This window comes from Mya arenaria, chromosome 4 (genome assembly GCF_026914265.1).
Source record: "Mya arenaria isolate MELC-2E11 chromosome 4, ASM2691426v1".
Taxonomy (NCBI): Eukaryota; Metazoa; Mollusca; class Bivalvia; order Myida; family Myidae; genus Mya; species Mya arenaria.
The window spans coordinates 51,102,320-51,121,719 of record NC_069125.1 but is presented as its reverse complement, the minus strand read 5'-3'; the positions used below and the strand labels follow the sequence as shown (position 1 = coordinate 51,121,719).

The window sequence follows — 19,400 nt, the reverse complement described above, 5'->3', positions numbered from 1 at the left end:
CTATCCTCACAAATCCCTACAAACTTAGCACACTTACCGGCTGGTCAATCTTTGAAGTGTTGGCTATGGCGTAGGTACAGACATCAGCCTTGTTGGCAGCTGTTATTTCCTTATCAGGCAGGTCCGCAAAGAAAGCGTGGATGAACCCAGTCTCTGCGTCATACCGCCATCGCTGGTGTGCTTTGCCAAACTCATTTGTTCTACGGGTTTGGAGCGTGACCTTGCATCCTATAAAGGTCAAAGGTCGGCCTTCTTCATCCTCAGCAAAAGGTTCATTGTTTGGCATGGAAACTGTTAGCACAAGTTGGAGACTGTATCTAGGACGGATCTCTCTGGAAGTGAGAATATTAACATAAAACACTATGCATTTGTCTAACTTTCATGAGAATTAGTTACATCACATGGTTTTGAAGAATGACTATGTTTCACCAATTGATATGACTGATGCGAATTTAGACAAATATATTTTTTCAAACACAGTTGACAAAGCCAAGTCCATGAAATGAAAGCCATATATATACATGTAATATATAGTGATTTTATTACATGTATTTAAAAGTACTTTTTTATAGATAATGATTACATCTACAAGTACTTTACACACCCATTTTCCTTCATAAGCCACTGCTGATAGACGTCGTCAGGTCTCCGCTTGACAAGGTGGACCTCGACAACACGCCCCTCCGGCTCTGACAACCCAAGCACCAGCTGGCGATTGCTTGCTAGCGCGATATAGCCATCTTCAAATACAAACCTCTGTAGGGTGTCACGGGAGATTTTTGTAACCTGCTTGGGCCTTAAATTTAATAGAAACAACATGTACATGTAGATATTCACATAACAAGAAGCAGGGTTTTTTAAGTTTTAAACATTTTACAAAGATTGTGAAACAAGCTATTACAACATTATATTAATCACTCTCTGGCATGATTTTACGAGTGTGGTCTTGTGTTGTGGGTGAAACCAGAGAACCCGGAGACGAACCACTTGTCCAGCTTGGTGACCACAAACCAAACTCACATGAGCCCAAGCCGGGAATCAAACCCGAGTCGCCAGGTGAGAAGCGAGTGCGCTAACCACTGGGCTAACCAGACAACCCTTAACATTTGCTGTTTTATGGTTATATTTCTCAACTTCAATTAACAGAATAATGAAACTAACTTTTAAAGGCACTTCATTTAGGAACTATTCACACTTGATTCATCTTTAAATAATTATATAATTAAGGGCACTTCATTTAGGAACTATTCACACTTGATTCATCTTTAAATAATTAGATAATTGTAATTTATAAAGAGTTTTATTACATATGGCTTTATTTTATTTGTAAATATAAACTTACTGAATGAGTGTAGGGATGAGTGACTGACTAATGTATTAATAAAACAATTTATTTAAAAACATAAGACATTATTGTGTCTACTATTTTCTTGTTTTTCAAACAAGGGAGAAGTAACTTCTCTCAAGATTTGACTCTAGGATGAACTCTACTAAACCAGATCATTAAGAGATCTTTTAAAAAGCATAAAACAAAGGCTAAAATCAAGCTTACTTGAATTTCTCATACATCTCCCTGTCTGTAAACTTGTTGGCCTCTGGATCAGTGTCAAAGCTATTGTTAACGTTGACGAGCCTCTCCCATGGCCACTTGAGGTTGTTAAGCCGCTGCTCGGACTTCTCGTGCGCTCGCTCATGAGCTGACTTGTCACCCAGCAATTCACTGAATAAGAAGAAAGGAGTTGATAATGCTATGAGTCAAATAAATCAAATATACATACATCATAGAAAAAGGCCACTAGAAACAGATTCCATATTCATTAAACAACTGATTTCTTTACTAAGCACCTTTGGCTGTCAGGTAGGCACATTGCTTGGCAAAGTGATTAGTGGTTGGTTCTCACCAGGGTGACCTGGATTCGACTCCCTGATAACTTTAGCAAAAATTCAAACAAATCAATATTAAAAAAAGATATGTCTGCGTTTTAAATTAAAATTTAATTTAAAAAGAAGAGGGCTTACACGGTCTGAAACAAATACATACAACTTTAATTTTAATTTTCAGTAGCACTTACTTGTCAGAGATGACACTAGGTGGTGGTTTACCCACAGGGATGCTCTGTGTGTCCACCTCCTCTTGCGCTAGCTGGTCATCCTCCTTTGTCCACTGCTGGTGAACAATTGCGTTGGAACCTGGTTGCAGGCTTGGGTCAACCTGCAGCACATAACCTGCAAAAGAAGGGGAGCAAAAAGGTCAGACCATTCCAATATCGTAATCATAACATGCCCATCCTGTTACAGAACTATATCAAATTCAGTTGCCTAATATAAGTCAGGATATCATTACATTTTCTCCTTTACACTACAGTTATTTAATCAAGAATGCAATGAAAACTCTTTGCTTATTAAGTCATTCTTAAGTCTGCTTTCTGCATATAAACCAGTAATGGTGTTATGAGAAAGTTCAAACCAACAACCTTAGAGGAAGACATGTATACCAAAATAAATGCATTATCCTTTTTTTATTATTTATACCTATTTACTAACAATTAACAAAGTTAAAATAGAGTTAAAAGTAGAAAGTGATTCTCGATACTTACGTTCAGGGTTTCTTAAAGCAGCAAACTGCCGCATTTTGGCTACATCTTGTGCCAGCTGAGAGAGCAGATATCGCCTCTGTTGCTCCACCTTTGACAGCATTGGGTCAGTCCAGATTTCCCCACATGAGACATACACTAACTGGTCCCGCTTGAGGGTTTTTAAGGTGAAATGTTCATTCCCGCCATTGTCATACAAGCGCCGCCCAGCAAATGGGAGGTTCAGTAGGGAAGTGCAGTGGTCCAAGAACTAAAAAAGATTAAAAGTTTTTGCATCACATACATAGTGAAATAAACAATAAATGTGGTCTTTATTTTTTTTAATATTCCCAAAACCAAATTGCCTTGACTGCTAAAAAAAGTTATTGTGCAATTATTTTTTTTCCATCTAAACTTTAAAAGCATAGAAAAAGAAAATCAACAACTAACTCTTTGTTCTCAAATAATTAAAGCATCATCTTTTCTTTTCGATCCTTACCATGCTGAACTCTAGTTCCCGCACTGTGAGGTCACGACAGTGCAGGTTGACATCCGTCTCGATATTGCCCTCGTCTGTGTCAGGAATAGTTTCCTCCTGCACCTGGCGACGTCTGCCCTTCTTCTCTGGACGAGGAGGCTTCTTTGAGATGTCCTTCATGAACTGGAGCAAATGGATAAGGAAAATTAGGTTGAGGCAGTAACTTCTTCATAGAATAATAAGTGTCTTTTAAGGAGCTTCATCTAGTCTTCTTGATTCATATAATTTTCAGTTAATAAGTCGTCACTTACTGTTCAGTTTATTGCACAATCACAATAATGTTTGTACCCATAACATAAATTAAACGTTTGACCCTGTTTTAGATGTAAACTTACATTGGTGAGGTTAGGGCCAACCACTGGTACAGCCATGCCGGTATTCCTCTCTCCGTTCCTCACTACCATGAGTCTCAGTGGCGTCACTGAAGACAGCAAACACAGGTACAGGTAACATTTATTTTAGATCACACAAGTGAACAAGTATTATATGCTCCGTTAAATTGTTTATAGTGACTGATAGCAAGAAACATGAGGTAAATGACAGACTTACTTCCTGAGAGTTCGCTATCATGGGTTTTCTTGTGTAGTTTTGGTGCACATGGCAGGATGAAGCCTTCCATTGGCCAGTCATAGTCCTACAATACAGTATTGTTTATGAACTATAAACATATCACTTACACAAACTGATTAAAATCAGCACAAATGGAAGTGTTCGAGTACAAGTTGAGATATGATGAGACTCTGACATTTTTATTTTTATTAATCAATTTAAAAAAGGTTTATCTCAATTATCTGATACAGTTCAACATTCAGATGTAGTTGATCTTTGGTTAGAAAAGCTTACCTGGTTAAGAGATCCATCTGACCGAACAGGCCAGGAGAGGGCCTGCTTGTTCCATTCTGGGTTGGTGGCATCATTGTGTTTCCACTGGCCCATGTTTACTAACCGCTCCTGCTTCATGGCAAACCTGCAAACAGTGTACATTTAAAAACTACATAAAAACTATAATATACATTAGAAAACAACTTTGAATAATTCAATAGAACCCTATGAAAAATCAGTAGATAAGGACTGTTTCAATGACTTTAAATTGTAAATCTCACTCCTAGAAAAAAATAGTTGTGTAAAAGATTTATTATTAATCATACAACATTGATATCTGAATCATATGGCTGTCGATTTTCACTCCAACAAAGGTTCAAGTTTTATTACAACTAGCATCAAACCTCCCTAGTTGAAGTAGAAATAAGGTAAAGTGTACTGAAATAAGACCATCAACTAAGGTCTCACCTCTGAAGGCTCTTGCCCTTCTTCAGGGGTTCAGCCAGGAGCATGTAAACCCTGTTGCCCGGTTTCACACCCTCCGGTTGAACCGAGTCATCTGACTCCTCACCAAACTTCTTACCAAGGTATGTCAATAGCAGGTCCCCATATGCCTTAAAGAGGGACAATACATAGATTATAAAATGTAAAAGCTTGATTAATAAATACTGGATTTGAAACAAACATTCAAAGAAAAATAATATTGTTTGAGTTAACACTTCAGCTAATCTTCTAATCTAACCATTTATACTTGCTCCATACAACAACTTGAAAATTGAATACAACGAGGCAAATTTTAAACAATAGTTCAACCATCTGTTATTACAACAAAAATTGCAACTAACTATTTACATGTCTAAGTGAAGAATTTGTAAGGATGTTTCCCTATAACTGAGAATATTCTAATTTGTCTTATACAAAATGCAAACTATTTCTTTACGGTATCACCCCCTTACCTTTGAGCTGATGGTAGCGTCTGTGTTAAATGTCCACATCTGGTGTGGGTTGCCAACCATTTTCTTCTGCAGGGTGACCACATAGCCAGATACGGGAGCTTCCTTGCCTGTCAGGGTGGTGTCCACCTTCTGGTCTGACACAGCTAAACACAGCTGGGGAAACGGCTTACAGTAGATGAATCCAGACTGAAAAAAGCATCAGTTTTGAATTTTGTTTTCTAATAAAACTTGCTGCAATTTAACAAACAAAGAAATGATGATATGAAGCAGTGTTGTTGTATTTTCAAACTGCATTTTTTATCAAAAATTAAACAAAGCATTAGAACTGGTACGGTATGTTTTCAAAAAAAAAAATGTTTTTCCTTTTTACATTAGAAAATATAATCCATCATACAATTGAATTCAACAAGCTACATTTTTTATATTGTTTACAGCAACAATTGTTGGTCAATCGTAATGTACATCTATACTGAATGTACAAGTTTACATTAAAAATGACCCATATATCTGAGACTCAGAAGGCCTGAGTTCCTTGTACTGAATGTACAAGTTTACCGTGAAAATGACCCATATCTGGGACTCGGGATAGTACCGGTATTCCTTGAATTAATGTGCAAGTTTACCTTTAAAATGACCCATACCTGGGACTCAGGCCAGTATTCCTTGAATGAATGTGCAAGTTTACCTTGGAAATGACCCATATTTGGGACTCAGAAGGCCAGAGTTCCTTGTGGCCCTTGGACAGTTTCTGACTCATAATGATCTCTGGGTACAGCACTGCTGAGGGAATTGGCTGAAAATATTGAGATTGCTTGCAGGTTATACATGTTAATGGCACTTGGCAAACACACGAGCCTATATCAAAATGCATTAAACATTTAACTTGGAACTTCATATTCTGTTTCCCTTCAGAAAAACCCTAGCATGTTTATGTTTGGGGGAGTATCTTGAGCTAAACATGGTATCAACACTTACCATGTACTGTAGAAATGATCCCCTAGGGTCAAGCTCTGCCATATTAGCTAGGTTGGCTAAATGGTCCCTTTCTCCCTCATATTTACATGGTTCATACTCATAGCCAGGAGGGAACCCAATATGGGCCTCATAATACTCATAGCTGAAATGATACAAAATCATGTTGTCTCATTATTGGGCAATGTTATGCAAAATTCAATATAATTAATTAACTTATCAATATTAAGAATATCTTTAAATATTTTTATCATAAGCCAGATGTACATTTGTTAAAATCAACATCTCTGTAAATACTTTTTGAACTCGAAATGGTTAACTGAATATAACATTCAATGTTGAGCAGTTAACAAAATTAAATTTTTGATAAAAAAACCCCTTATTCAACCCTTATTCTTACATTACATTTGGCTTTAGAAAATTAAGAAGCCCTTCAAGACTTTCATCAGTGCTGGGCATGTTCTTATTTCAACCACTAAATGTATAGTTAGTGAACAAAAGCCTACTTTGCGGCCTGTTGCGGGTTGCCTTCATCAATACCATCCTGCTGTAATTGTTCCCGAAGTATAACCTGTTTCTCTCCAAATACATCCTTGCCCCGAGCCAGGTCAAATATCACCTGTAGGCAGTATGCTGTAATGGGAAAATGGACAATTGGCAGCCTAAACATAGGTAGATAGTATATTATTGTAAATTAATTGGGTTAATTAATCCTTAGAATGCTTATACAGCATTTGGATTTACAATAAGTGAACATTTTAAACAAATAATTATAATACTTAAGTTAAGTTGACAATGTTAAATATTTGCACTTACTGACTGGTGAGTCAGAGAGTTAAGATTTTCCGATGTGACCCGGATATGTGCAACCAGCTTGTACTTACTGACTGGTGAGATGTAAGGTTCTCCGAATGAGACCCAGACTTCTTGCTCTGACTCTAGTGTATACACATCAGTAATCTCCCGTCCAAATGCATTGAATATTTTTTTGGCAACAGGGGCAATCTTTGGCTTCATTGGGTTCACAAACATGTTGGACAATTCATCCAGGAGCTGAAATATTTAATATTAACATTATTGAACTCCATGTCCTTGTTGTTAAGAAAGTTTTTATGACTAAACTTATAATGCCTCCATGTAAGTAATTGTCATTTCAGAATCGAAAACTTAAATTTCAATCCTAAGTAAAACTGACCAAAGGTAATTATCACACACAACTGTATCTCCATGCCTAATCTAGGATGACCTCAGATTTGTGTCACAAAGAAACCATATAAAAAAAGCACATATTTTACTGGACAATGGTCAGCTTGAGACCATATCATAGCTTACCCTCTGTAGAATGATTTCCTTGGTGCTTCCCTGGGCTGCCTTCCTCAGGTTGAAGTAAAATTCGCGAGGTGCATTCACTGTCCCATTTTCATGGATCTATAATAAAAAACAAAGGATGTTATTTCATGTAAGATATACATACTAAAGTTTTGCTTCATGAAAATATCAATTCTTGAATCAAACCCATAGGTTGAAGAATTTAATATGCTATGCCTGTATCATAGTGTATGTAAAACACACAGCAAACAAAACCAATTTCTCAAAATCATGTAAAAAATTCAAAAGAGCACATTATTTGATTGTAACTAAAATAAACATATCAAATCAAAGACTGATTTTTAATATTATAGTATTTTGTACCTTGAGTTTGAGGCCAGGAATGCCAACCATCTTGAATGTCTTATCGTCATCAAGTTTGCGAATGTGTCGCATGCGGAAGTGCGTCCCCTCAGCCTCCTCCTTTATTACCAGCTCCTGGAGATTGTCAAGCTTCTCCTTAATCCCCTGCAACGCATCATTCAACTGCTCCATGTCATTGTCAGTCTGTAAAAAACACTTGCACAAGTAAGATTTGCTCAGAAAACAAATAGCTCTACACACATTTCTTATCATTAACATTGCAATGCTCTACATGTGCAAAATATAAAGGAATAAAAAGTCATGTATAAATTCAACATATTTATAACAAGAAAACAAAAACTATTTCCCCTACATCTATATGTATATGCAAATTCCTATATTTATAAATATTTTGCCACACAGTCACCAGGAGGAGGGTCTGGGGATAAAGGCAGATTTAGAATACCTGCAAATGTTGTCTAAACCACACCCCAGGGGCAAGAGAAATTGCCCTGGGGTCTTCCAGGCCCCAAATATTCTATTAAAACAATTCTAGCAAAGACTGTTTCCAGGTTTGATGTCTCACCAGGCCTGTTTCACCTGTAGGGTATCACCCTCTCTCTAAACTACCCTATATGCCAGCTGCCCCCAACCTCTTGGTGGGGGCATACTACTGATATGTGATTAACAAAGAATAAAGTGCAAGTACTTGTACGATTGAGTCACCTCCATCTTGATATAGTTAAAGCTTCTGACCTTTGAATGATTTTTGGCTGACAATACTGGTAAACCTATCTACATGAAGTATTATAATCTTATGATTATGCTTTTTACAATCAGAAAGTAAAGCACATACATAGATGATAGCCTCCTCAACCTCATTGGAAGACATGGACAGGATCTTGACGGCAACCTTAACCTCATCCTTCTCTCCATCACGCATGTGAAACAGCTGAAAATATACAACATACACAATACAACATCTCATTACAAGCTCATCATTATACCTCCATCAAATGCAGCTAATTTTCATTTTTAGACGCTGTAGTTTTAATGAAATCCATTTCCTACATCTTTCATGAAGACATGTTTTTTATTGGGGGTTAAAGTTCTTGCACGACATAGATGCCAAGGCCATGACAATATCTGCTCTTATTTTGTTAAAAAAAAAAGAATAGCTAAATATTTACATCCATTCTAAGAAAAAGAAACAAAATCTAAAACCAAAAACTACAGAGTATTCTTATACATATGTATGCACATACCTCCTTTCTGAATAATTTTGCCTCCTTGAGCCTGGCCTTTAGGACCTCTTGTATGGTGATAAGGAAGTCACGGGTGCCTGAGGGGCTGAACCCCTCCCCATTTGACACCCAAATAGGGCCCAGCACATAGTTACCCCCTGGTTGCAGGCACTCATCCAGGATAGGGGCTGGAATGCAGCAGTACATGGACCAGTGAAAAATAATACTTCATTTCAATAACATTGAAAAGCTACAAAAAATACTCACACTTTCAGAACAAAGAACATGCCTTTATTTTCCTCAGGATTATCATTCAAAGCATGAGACCAAGAACAAATATTACTTCAATGTCACCACAATTTCACTATTTTAAGATTCTGTAACTTTCCGTTTAACAAATTTACCCGCATACATACCAGTATGTGTATTTACAGATAAACTTGAAATACATACTCTCAGCCAGATGGGTGATTTCATTCCCCTCCCAATCATAAAGTATCTTTGCATGACTTCTCAGATCTAGCTTAGATGTGCAGGCAACCAGAAACTAGAAATAGAGTGAAAATATTTACCATGTTGCAAACAATGAAATTCAACAAAATCTACAATGCCGATTTTCTTTATGAAATCATCTAAGTATAGATTTCAGCATACTCATTATCTTCAATTTTATTTAAGCACATACATGTAAATTGTTAAAATTGTAAAAAAAGATTTATACATAATTATTTGGCGAAATATTTTGAAGTTTTACAATAAAATTTTGGATAGTTTTGCAATATACTGAAAAATACCTTTATTTCTGTACTTATTTTCTAATATTCTAAAGGTGTACACCTTATGAAGCTTTTTGAGCTGTTTAAAATAATGATAAATTTTGCCAATTTGGGGCAATTTTGATAATTGGCCGTCTGTGTATCTATAAGAATTAAGGCCTTGAATATATGTAATCTATTCATTCTTACCTCCTCCATCTTTGAGAGGTCTGCCACAACCTCCACAGGCTCTGTGCTTTTGCCATTCCTGTACACGATGATACGAACACACTTGTGCTCCGATAACTTCCTGGAATAGTGGAAAATGCAGGTGTAGAAGTTTCAACTTAACCGTAAAAAAATACCAGTTTACGTTAAATAACTTACAATGGCACTTTTTTCGTCAATGTATATACCTCAGAAATTGAGAGGAACTTGCAGTATGGTTTTCTCTACATGCATTTAAATAGAATAGAAACAGCTGGCATGTAAATGTAGATAAATCTGTGTACAAAATACTTCACTAGTTTCAAGCAAAGCTGTCTTTACTTCATTCTCTTGGAGAGTCTCGGCTTGGAGACTCTTTTCTTCCCCTCCAATGGTAAAATCACCCCTGTAAGACTCCACTTAGCCCCATTGTTCAAGATTATGTGACCTGAAAACACATGTTTTTTTGCACAATAATTTATAAATGTAAACACTTGCATTACACTGGTGTTATTTATAAAAATACACAGATACTTTGAAATAGCTACTTCTTACTTGAAATTTAATCCTTTTTCTTCAATATAATAACAAAACATCTAAACCAATCCTTTTAGGAACATTGTTAAGAAATACATCGATTGGGAACATCATATAAGGAAGAAGTGGTAGGATGCACTTACGTTTGGTGCTTGCGTACGGGTCACGGTAGTTTTCCCCAGTTGAGATGTACACCTCTCCATCCAGTGGTATGTCTTTTTCTGTGAAAACCTCTACCCCATCCTCTAAAAACACTCGCCTTGCAGCAAATGGCAGGTTAAGCTTGTCTGTGCAATATTCCAGTAGCTGAAACAAGCAATTATCTCTTGAATTCAGTACATATAATTATAAATCCAGACAATTCATTTCAATAAACATCTGGCAATAAAAGATACTTAAAATTAATCACGTTTTCTGAAAGATCATAAATACTGCAATTTTAGAACACTTTAAAACCACTGACAGCATAATTTTAAATGCTCATGTACAATACTTAAAAAAAGAAACAACCATTTTCCAATGATAGCTGAGATAGAGTTACAAACGTTTTACATACCATTTTGATATTTGGGGCTGCAATCCTGAGGAATGGTTCCCGAGTGCCATTCTTGAAGGCTGTCACTCTGATGGTATGAGGCTGCTTCTTGTACTGGGACTTGATCTTACGTCCTGTATGGTACATCATGGTAGTTACAATATGTTCAATATAAATACACGTGCTGTATTAAACATCATGGTGCTTACAATATGTACAATACAAATACTGATTTATATCCTCTATACTTTTTAACATAAATGTATTTTCCATTTAAAATAAGTCTGTTTAACAGAATTAAAACATTGGTTATACCAGATCTGTAAATAAAACAAGTGCAAACTATCTATCATTTGCAACTTTTTCTCGCTTATGATTTGTGTCACAAAAAGATAGGAACTGCTTGATATGCTGGTTAATTCTCAAAGCAATTTACAGTCACATAGATAAAATGAGTAAATGGAGTGAAAATTGTCCTCATTACAATACCCATACATAAAAACAGCTTATCATTAGCCTCTAAATGATAACTAACCTCCATAGTGAGAAGACCTGCCAGAGAATGGTCTACTTCTTCCATAATAGGAGAGTGTGGAAGCCGCACTCGTTGGTCTGTTAAGTCTGAAATACATCGACCCATCAACAGTCATTCAAATGTGCCAATCAAGGAAATGCAGTGCATTTTAACAGATCGTTTTTAGTTTCAAGTTATTTACATTTATATAAGAGAAACAAATAACTATTTCTACAAACTTTTCTTGGAGTAAGAGAATGCACAATAATCTTTTAATAATGCTTATTACATTTTATATCGAAAATGACAAAGAATCTAGGCATACTTTTTGGTTTTTACAGGAGCACTGGCAGGTCGCTGTTTCCTCAGACTCTTCTCAGTGAAGTACACTTGGTATTTCTCTGGCCCTTCATCATCGTTCCTTGGCGTTGCAGGATCCCACAGGGTTGAGTCTGCGATGAACTTAGCATCAATTTTGGGCTTTCCCATTCCCCCAGCATAAGTGGCGGACATGGGGCGCCGACGTGGGTACTTGTATGTGTAGTCAGAGTGGGGAAGCTTCTGAGTGTAGGGGGATGGTTTGATACATGGTCCACTGAAAGGAAAAACCAGAAAATAGTAACACTTGGATTCAAAGTCTAACAGCTTGGATGGCTTATTAACTTGCCAGAGAAAGCTATCAAAGTAATAGATAAATCATACAAACAAATTCTACATATCACTAAAACAAATCTCAAATGAAAACAGGGGAAAAAAAAGCTCCATGGGATAATAATTATGCACTAAACACTTAGAACTCACTCATCTGCCCCTTTTGTTTTGCGTGTATTCCTCAGCTCATCTAGATATTGGGCAATCAGCAGATCCTCATAACTGACCAGCCCCCCAGGCCCCCCATGTGTCTGGTTCTTCAAGCTGACATGTGTAACTGTGGTGACTAGTTTACTCTCCTGGCTGCTCTCTGCCCACTTGTTTGACATGGCAGCGTCTTCTGAAATAACATCATTGTGATACAATTTAATATGATGGGTTTGTGTGTCAGTCTAGAATTTAAACATACTGTGAAATCATTTATATTCGTTGGCATGAAATTTCGTGGTTTGCCGAAAAATTACAATTTCGTGGGTACTTGAATTCGTGGTTTTTCATTTTTGAAAAAAAAATCAAAACTGCGATCGTCCTAGATCGTCTGCATTATCTCCACGCGCTGGCCCGTGATTTCAGTCTTCTACGACACACGGTTTATGACACTTGCTAAAGAGGTACGACATGCCAATTAGTGCATATACCCGTGTCAGTTATCGATTTAATTTGAAATTAAGGTCATAAAAGAAGATGTACCCTGATCGTAAATACGGATAGGCGAAGCCATTGAATGCCAATTAAGAATTTTGCAAACTGTGAAAACATCGAGAAGGTCCGTATATTTGAGAAAACAATCCCAAAAGATAGCTGATGTTTACAAATTAAATCACTTTGAAAATCATCTCATTTCATAACATAATTTCAATCTTTTCACACGTTTTTGTTAAATGAGTGTATTGAACGTGTTGTTTTGAACATTGTCACGTGGGTGCTCAGGACCTCCAATGTAATTGATTAATTATTTCATTAAAGAAAAAAATCGAGAACCGACACTCATCTTATTAGCCTGGAGATTTTCATGAACAGCACACGTTTAGGCACGTGCTTCTGTCATTTGGTTCATAAAACACATTCAAATGATTTGGTTTATTATTTGTTAAAGGCAGATACAATATACTAACAAAACGATGATAGTAAGATATACAGTGAGACGGATATTTACGCGGGAATAATGCGACCTCTGTAACGAATAAACCTGAGTATGTACATAACATGGCAATTGAAAAAGTGAATAAAGGGTCTATACTTCGTGGGATCTTGAATTCGTGGATCACCCGACCCACGAAAACGACGAACATTAATGCCCCACGAACATTAATGATTTCACAGTATGCAAAATATAAGTATACCTGCATCAATGTTAGAAATTAGTACAAACTTCATCTTATGCAAAAGCACAAAGATAACCGACTTTCTGACCATTAAATATTTGGATTAATTAACAAATGCAAACCAGTAAGTGGTAAGTTATTATGATAGGCTTTGTGTCCCAGTTACCATTATTATTTCATACATGTAGTAGGAATTTTAGAAATCTGACCACCCTTGAATTTTGAAAGTCCCAACTGCACAATGTGCAGAACTTTTCACGTAATTGTTTAGAAAATCATTTAAAACTTAAAAATAAAAAGCTCAAAGAATAAAAAAGAGCTAATTTAGATTATATATATTTACTACTTATATTACTTTACAACTTTGTTTATATATTGCCGACCCCTTAGCTTTTCAAGAAAGGCATAGTTTTTTATTATATTTTTTATGTCTCACTCAATGCAGCAAGATATCTTGGCAAGATTTATCACTAAAATAACTCTTGATTATCTCACTAACTGTAAATGAACTAAAAGGCAGAGCTACTGGCAGACAACCACAACACCAACATCAACCTCTGAGAGTTGATATTCTAACCTGGTTCCATAAAATGTTCATGAAAAGCAGTATTTCCTGCATCATCTAAATTAACATTTTTCACTTCAATAACTTCAATTTTGCAATCTTTATTTTCTCTTTTGCCTCCCCTGGCAAATCTTCTAGCCGTCTTTGGTCTATTTAAAGTGACTTTTGGACCATCTGCAGAGTCCAGTGACTTATCAGAGGAAGATTCTGACGAGATTAACAACGAAGAACTGTCTAGTGGAATAAACTCTTTTTTTGTAGTTGTGCCTGCAAGCTGTGGTTCTCGTTTATCTTCAGCTATATCCTCTTTTTTCTTGCTTTTATGTTGTTTGGAATCAAACACAATATTTCCTTTTACATCTCCTTTTTCATTTTTGGGGTTGGTCGAGATATCTTCATCATCCTGGTCTTGTGTTTCAGTTTGATCTTCTACTTCAACTATGTTTTTATTTTTTTCATCATCTTCATCCAACTTCTTGGTACTGTTACTATCAGCATTTATGGCAGCAGTTTCACCCAGACTGTCCACAGTAGTTTCCCTCGATATATGATGAACTTCTGCCAAAACAGGCCCAAATGTCACCGATTTTTTTGTTTTAATGTCTGAATCTGAAGAATTTTTCAATAGACCAGATTTCTTTAAACTGGTTTCTGCTTGAATTTCTTTCATGCCACTAATTGTATTAACTTCATCCAAATTTTGGTTTGTCACAACTGCTTCTTGGTGTGATATTTTGCTAATAGCTGGTTTCTTCTTTGAAAGAGTTACTGGGAAAACAGGATTTTTTTCAAAATCTTCATTTTTCTGTTGATAGGAGCCAGATTGTGTATCATCTTCTGTTTCAACAGGTATGATGTAAATGCGTTCCATAACCTCCCATCCATCCACTTTGGACTCTCTTAATTCAAGTTTCAAATTTCCTAGCATCGTGTGCTAAACTGTATCATCCAAGCTATCGGCAAAACAATGGCAAAACAGCTATTCAAATATCATTATGAACTCTAGCCCTGCAATAGTCATGCTTTGCTAGTTCAAATTTAAAATTCTATTTAATATTTCCCTAAAGAATGATAGTAATAACAATATAGATAATTTATAAACCAGTTAACATTCCATCACATAGATGTACTTGTGTTTCATGGCAACTGTACATGGTCTGTGTCTACTAATGTTCTCAAGTACTTTTGACCAGCAATGATACTGTATGATATAGGAGTCAAAATGTCATCAATCGTGTGGCATTTCAGTCAGTGAAATTCATGCCCTATCATTTCCCACTTTAATGACAGATTTCTTGACACAATCTATGGAAACAGTGAGATATTGACAATGTTATCTGAGCAATTGACAAGGTTATAGCATTAAATACAGGGCTACTGAATGGCTTTTGACTCCATGCTGTGTGCTTTAATAACTGACGATTGTGACACAGAATTGCTTTTAACAACAAACCAATAACAGCCAATCCGATGAAAAAACACATTTAATTTCTCATTATCTCCATTAGTCGAGAAAAATGCTTACCAGATTAACATCAGTCAACTTTTTTATATTATAAATCCAGCATCATTTTAGTGTTTAATTTCGAGCCTTAATACTTTCCGACACGATCTGCACAATTTCAAAATTGCTATATTTGCTCAGTATAATGATTTAATTGCAAACCAACACAGTATGAAGGAATAATCATTTATTCTACTGGTTCATCCTTCTTATTTAATCAAATGCTTAAAGTAAACAATTTGTAAAAGACATGTTGACACTGAAAAGTAAAGATAAATATTTGATATAAAAATAGAGTATGTGTAGGCACCAATCTTTCATTTACATGGCCATTACATGTATTACCGATAGAGTCAGGCTTTTAGTTTCAGATTTTAACCTTCTATGTTTGCTGTAGCTGTATGTCAAAACATAGCTCTTCCTTATGTCTAGTAAACTGGTGGAATTCAGCCATTTAGGTAAACTTCTACAACCTACCTTGCCATATACCGGTACTTACTCTGACTTCAAAATGTTAATACATGTAAATGTGCCTATTGAGATTATTCTGGTATGAAATAATAAATTTCTATGTTCTTGTTAATATGATAATGAGGGATTCATGCTCAAAGCAGTCAGTAAATTGGCTGAGACCCCTTTTGAAAATGTTTCCAGTCATTCATAATTATTTGAAGGTTCTTCCTACTATTTTTTATGCAAATGTCCTAGAAAAAAAAGATCTATGCAATTGTACAAAAGCCTGAAGTTAAAAACTTTCAATCCTAATTTCAAGATTATCTTGAACTTAAGAATCCCTGGTTAATGTTTTTCTACTTTTATTAATATCATTACATTTTTTCCTCATTTCAAGGCACAGTCTCACATCCTTTGCTGGGAGTGTTTGTTGGCTTATTTTGTCAATCACAAACAAACCCTCAACTCCCCCATTACATTCTATTTTGGGCTCATGTCATCCAACTTTGTGACAAATGAACTACCAAGGTATTCAATGCCAATTATTTCAAGATGTTTAAGATTTTATGGGGTTAAGAAATAAATCTGTCTGGCATCATCAAAGTGCCACTTTCATTAAATGCAAGAACAGTTTGAGGATATTAATAATTCAAACAAAGAGCTACATGAACACATTAAGGGAGAGAAAAAGGCTTGCTGCTGCATTGACTTCAAGAAAAAGGATGTATCACAAGTTAGCTTTACCATTTTCAAAAACTAATGCCTATGTGAATTTCATTCCTGTGATATAAAGTACAAGAGTGACAATTTTAGTTGAAACAATACTGTTGAAATTACAGCTACCAAGGGACATAAATAATTAAGACTTCCAGTATGCCTCACTGATGTCCGTAACTGATGGCCAGAAAATGGCTCAACCATGACCTTAAATGACTTTGGAATCATAATAATGATCTTGGTGATCACATTTTAATGACTGTAATGTTTCTCATTCCATACAGTCGCAAGATTCATCCCACAACATTGAAAAGAAAAATAATCTAACAAGATTTGGGAACCAAAAGAGATATATGTCAATATGTCAATATGTGTTTCATAAATATTCATTTAAACATTCTTATTTTTGCAGTAATGTCAATTTCTGCACAAACATGAGATTTCATCCAATAACAAACACCATCGCAAGTGTAGATACTAATGGCTCTTTGGTAATGACGTAATCAGGATTCTACTACTTAGCCAATTTGGCTATTGGGCAATCAAAGCAGTACAAAGATTTGAACAAGGCCTGAAAGAAAAAGTTCCACACATTCTAATTACATAATTCAATTATTGTTATTATATTCAGTCTTTTACCATATTTCAAAAAACCTTATGTACATGTATTGCACACAACATGTTGTACATAGTGTGTGCCTGATTATGCCCTGAGAAACAACGTGTTGTACAGGGTGTGTGCCTGATCAGGTCCTGAGAAACAACTAGTTGTACATGGCGTGTGCCTTATTAGGCCCTGAGAAACAATGTGTTGTACATGGTGTGTGTCTGATTAGGCCCTGAGAAACAACGTGTTGTACAGGGTGTGTGTCTGATCAGGTCCTGAGAAACAACATGTTGTACAGGGTGTGTGCCTTATTAGGCCCTGAGAAACAATGTGTTGTACATGGTGTGTGTCTGATTAGGCCCTGAGAAACAACGTGTTGTACAGGGTGTGTGTCTGATCAGGTCCTGAGAAACAACTAGTTGTACAGGGTGTGTGCCTGATCAGGTCCTGAGAAACAACTAGTTGTACATGGTGTGTGCCTGATTAGGTCCTGAGAAACAACGTGTTGTACAGGGTGTGTGTCTGATCAGGTCCTGAGAAACAACGTGTTGTACATAGTGTGTGCCTTATTAGGCCCTGAGAAACAACGTGTTGTACAGGGTGTGTGTCTGATCAGGTCCTGAGAAACAACTAGTTGTACAGGGTGTGTGCCTGATCAGGTCCTGAGAAACAACTAGTTGTACATGGTGTGTGCCTGATTAGGTCCTGAGAAACAACTAGTTGTACAGGGTGTGTGCCTGATTAGGTCCTGAGAAACAACTAGTTGTACATGGTGTGTGCCTTATTAGGTCCTGAGAAACAACTAGTTGTACATGGTGTGTGCCTTATTAGGTCCTGAGAAACATAGTGTCTTACATGGTGTGTGTCTGATCAGGTCCTGAGAAACAACTAGTTGTACATGGTGTGTGCCTTATTAGGTCCTGAGAAACATAGTGTCTTACATGGTGTGTGCCTGATTAGGCCCTGAGAAACAACTAGTTGTACATGGTGTGTGCCTGATTAGGCCCTGAGAAACAACTAGTTGTACATGGTGTGTGCCTTATTAGGTCCTGAGAAACATAGTGTCTTACATGGTGTGTGTCTGATCAGGTCCTGAGAAACAACTAGTTGTACATGGTGTGTGCCTTATTAGGTCCTGAGAAACATAGTGTCTTACATGGTGTGTGCCTGATTAGGCCCTGAGAAACAACATGTTGTACATGGTGTGTGCCTTATTAGGTCCTGAGAAACAACTAGTTGTACATGGTGTGTGCCTTATTAGGTCCTGAGAAACATAGTGTCTTACATGGTGTGTGCCTGATTAGGCCCTGAGAAACAACTAGTTGTACATGGTGTGTGCCTGATTAGGCCCTGAGAAACAACTAGTTGTACATGGTGTGTGCCTTATTAGGTCCTGAGAAACATAGTGTCTTACATGGTGTGTGCCTGATCAGGTCCTGAGAAACAACTAGTTGTACATGGTGTGTGCCTTATTAGGTCCTGAGAAACATAGTGTCTTACATGGTGTGTGCCTGATTAGGCCCTGAGAAAAAACATGTTGTACATGGTGTGTGCCTTATTAGGTCCTGAGAAACATAGTGTCTTACATGGTGTGTGCCTTATTAGGCCCTGAGAAACAACTAGTTGTACATGGTGTGTGCCTTATTAGGTCCTGAGAAACATAGTGTCTTACAGGGTGTGTGTCTGATCAGGTCCTGAGAAACAACTAGTTGTACATGGTGTGTGCCTGATTAGGCCCTGAGAAACAACTAGTTGTACATGGTGTGTGCCTTATTAGGTCCTGAGAAACATAGTGTCTTACATGGTGTGTGCCTGATTAGGCCCTGAGAAACAACGTGTTGTACATGGTGTGTGCCTTATTAGGTCCTGAGAAACATAGTGTCTTACATGGTGTGTGCCTGATTAGGCCCTGAGAAACATAGTGTCTTACATGGTGTGTGCCTGATCGGGTCCTGAGAAACAACTAGTTGTACATGGTGTGTGCCTTATTAGGTCCTGAGAAACAATGTGTTGTACAGGGTGTGTGCCTGATTAGGTCCTGAGAAACATAGTGTCTTACATGGTGTGTGCCTGATTAGGTCCTCAGAAACAATGTGTCGTACATAATGTGTGCCTGATTAGGTCCTCAGAAACAATGTGTCATACAGGGTGTGTGCCTGATCAGGTCCTAAGAAACAATGTGTTGTACAGTATGTGTGCCTTATTAGGTCCTGAGAAACAATGTGTTGTTTATGGTGTGTGTCTGATTAGGTCC

The 19,400-nt window shown here is 36.8% G+C and overlaps 1 protein-coding gene across 1 annotated transcript in view; it reads right to left on the bottom strand.

The window, feature by feature from the left end:
* The window catches only part of LOC128232381 (doublecortin domain-containing protein 1-like), a 30,340-nt gene that overhangs the window by 7,834 nt on the left and 3,106 nt on the right, over nt 1-19,400 (bottom strand). Inside the window, exons 2-28 of the mRNA XM_052945897.1 lie at nt 12,126-12,315; nt 11,650-11,919; nt 11,346-11,431; nt 10,832-10,944; nt 10,419-10,581; nt 10,081-10,186; nt 9,742-9,841; nt 9,230-9,323; nt 8,798-8,964; nt 8,389-8,484; nt 7,554-7,736; nt 7,194-7,289; nt 6,746-6,914; nt 6,368-6,494; nt 5,865-6,006; nt 5,575-5,682; nt 4,890-5,075; nt 4,402-4,547; nt 3,955-4,078; nt 3,661-3,745; nt 3,447-3,532; nt 3,073-3,234; nt 2,598-2,844; nt 2,073-2,226; nt 1,553-1,720; nt 605-796; nt 38-332 (exon numbers count right to left, since the gene is read on the bottom strand). Coding sequence (XP_052801857.1) covers nt 38-332; nt 605-796; nt 1,553-1,720; nt 2,073-2,226; nt 2,598-2,844; nt 3,073-3,234; nt 3,447-3,532; nt 3,661-3,745; nt 3,955-4,078; nt 4,402-4,547; nt 4,890-5,075; nt 5,575-5,682; nt 5,865-6,006; nt 6,368-6,494; nt 6,746-6,914; nt 7,194-7,289; nt 7,554-7,736; nt 8,389-8,484; nt 8,798-8,964; nt 9,230-9,323; nt 9,742-9,841; nt 10,081-10,186; nt 10,419-10,581; nt 10,832-10,944; nt 11,346-11,431; nt 11,650-11,919; nt 12,126-12,304 — 4,044 coding nt within the window. The 5' untranslated portion in view covers nt 12,305-12,315. The remainder of the gene's footprint in view (nt 1-37; nt 333-604; nt 797-1,552; nt 1,721-2,072; nt 2,227-2,597; nt 2,845-3,072; nt 3,235-3,446; nt 3,533-3,660; nt 3,746-3,954; nt 4,079-4,401; nt 4,548-4,889; nt 5,076-5,574; nt 5,683-5,864; nt 6,007-6,367; nt 6,495-6,745; nt 6,915-7,193; nt 7,290-7,553; nt 7,737-8,388; nt 8,485-8,797; nt 8,965-9,229; nt 9,324-9,741; nt 9,842-10,080; nt 10,187-10,418; nt 10,582-10,831; nt 10,945-11,345; nt 11,432-11,649; nt 11,920-12,125; nt 12,316-19,400) is intronic.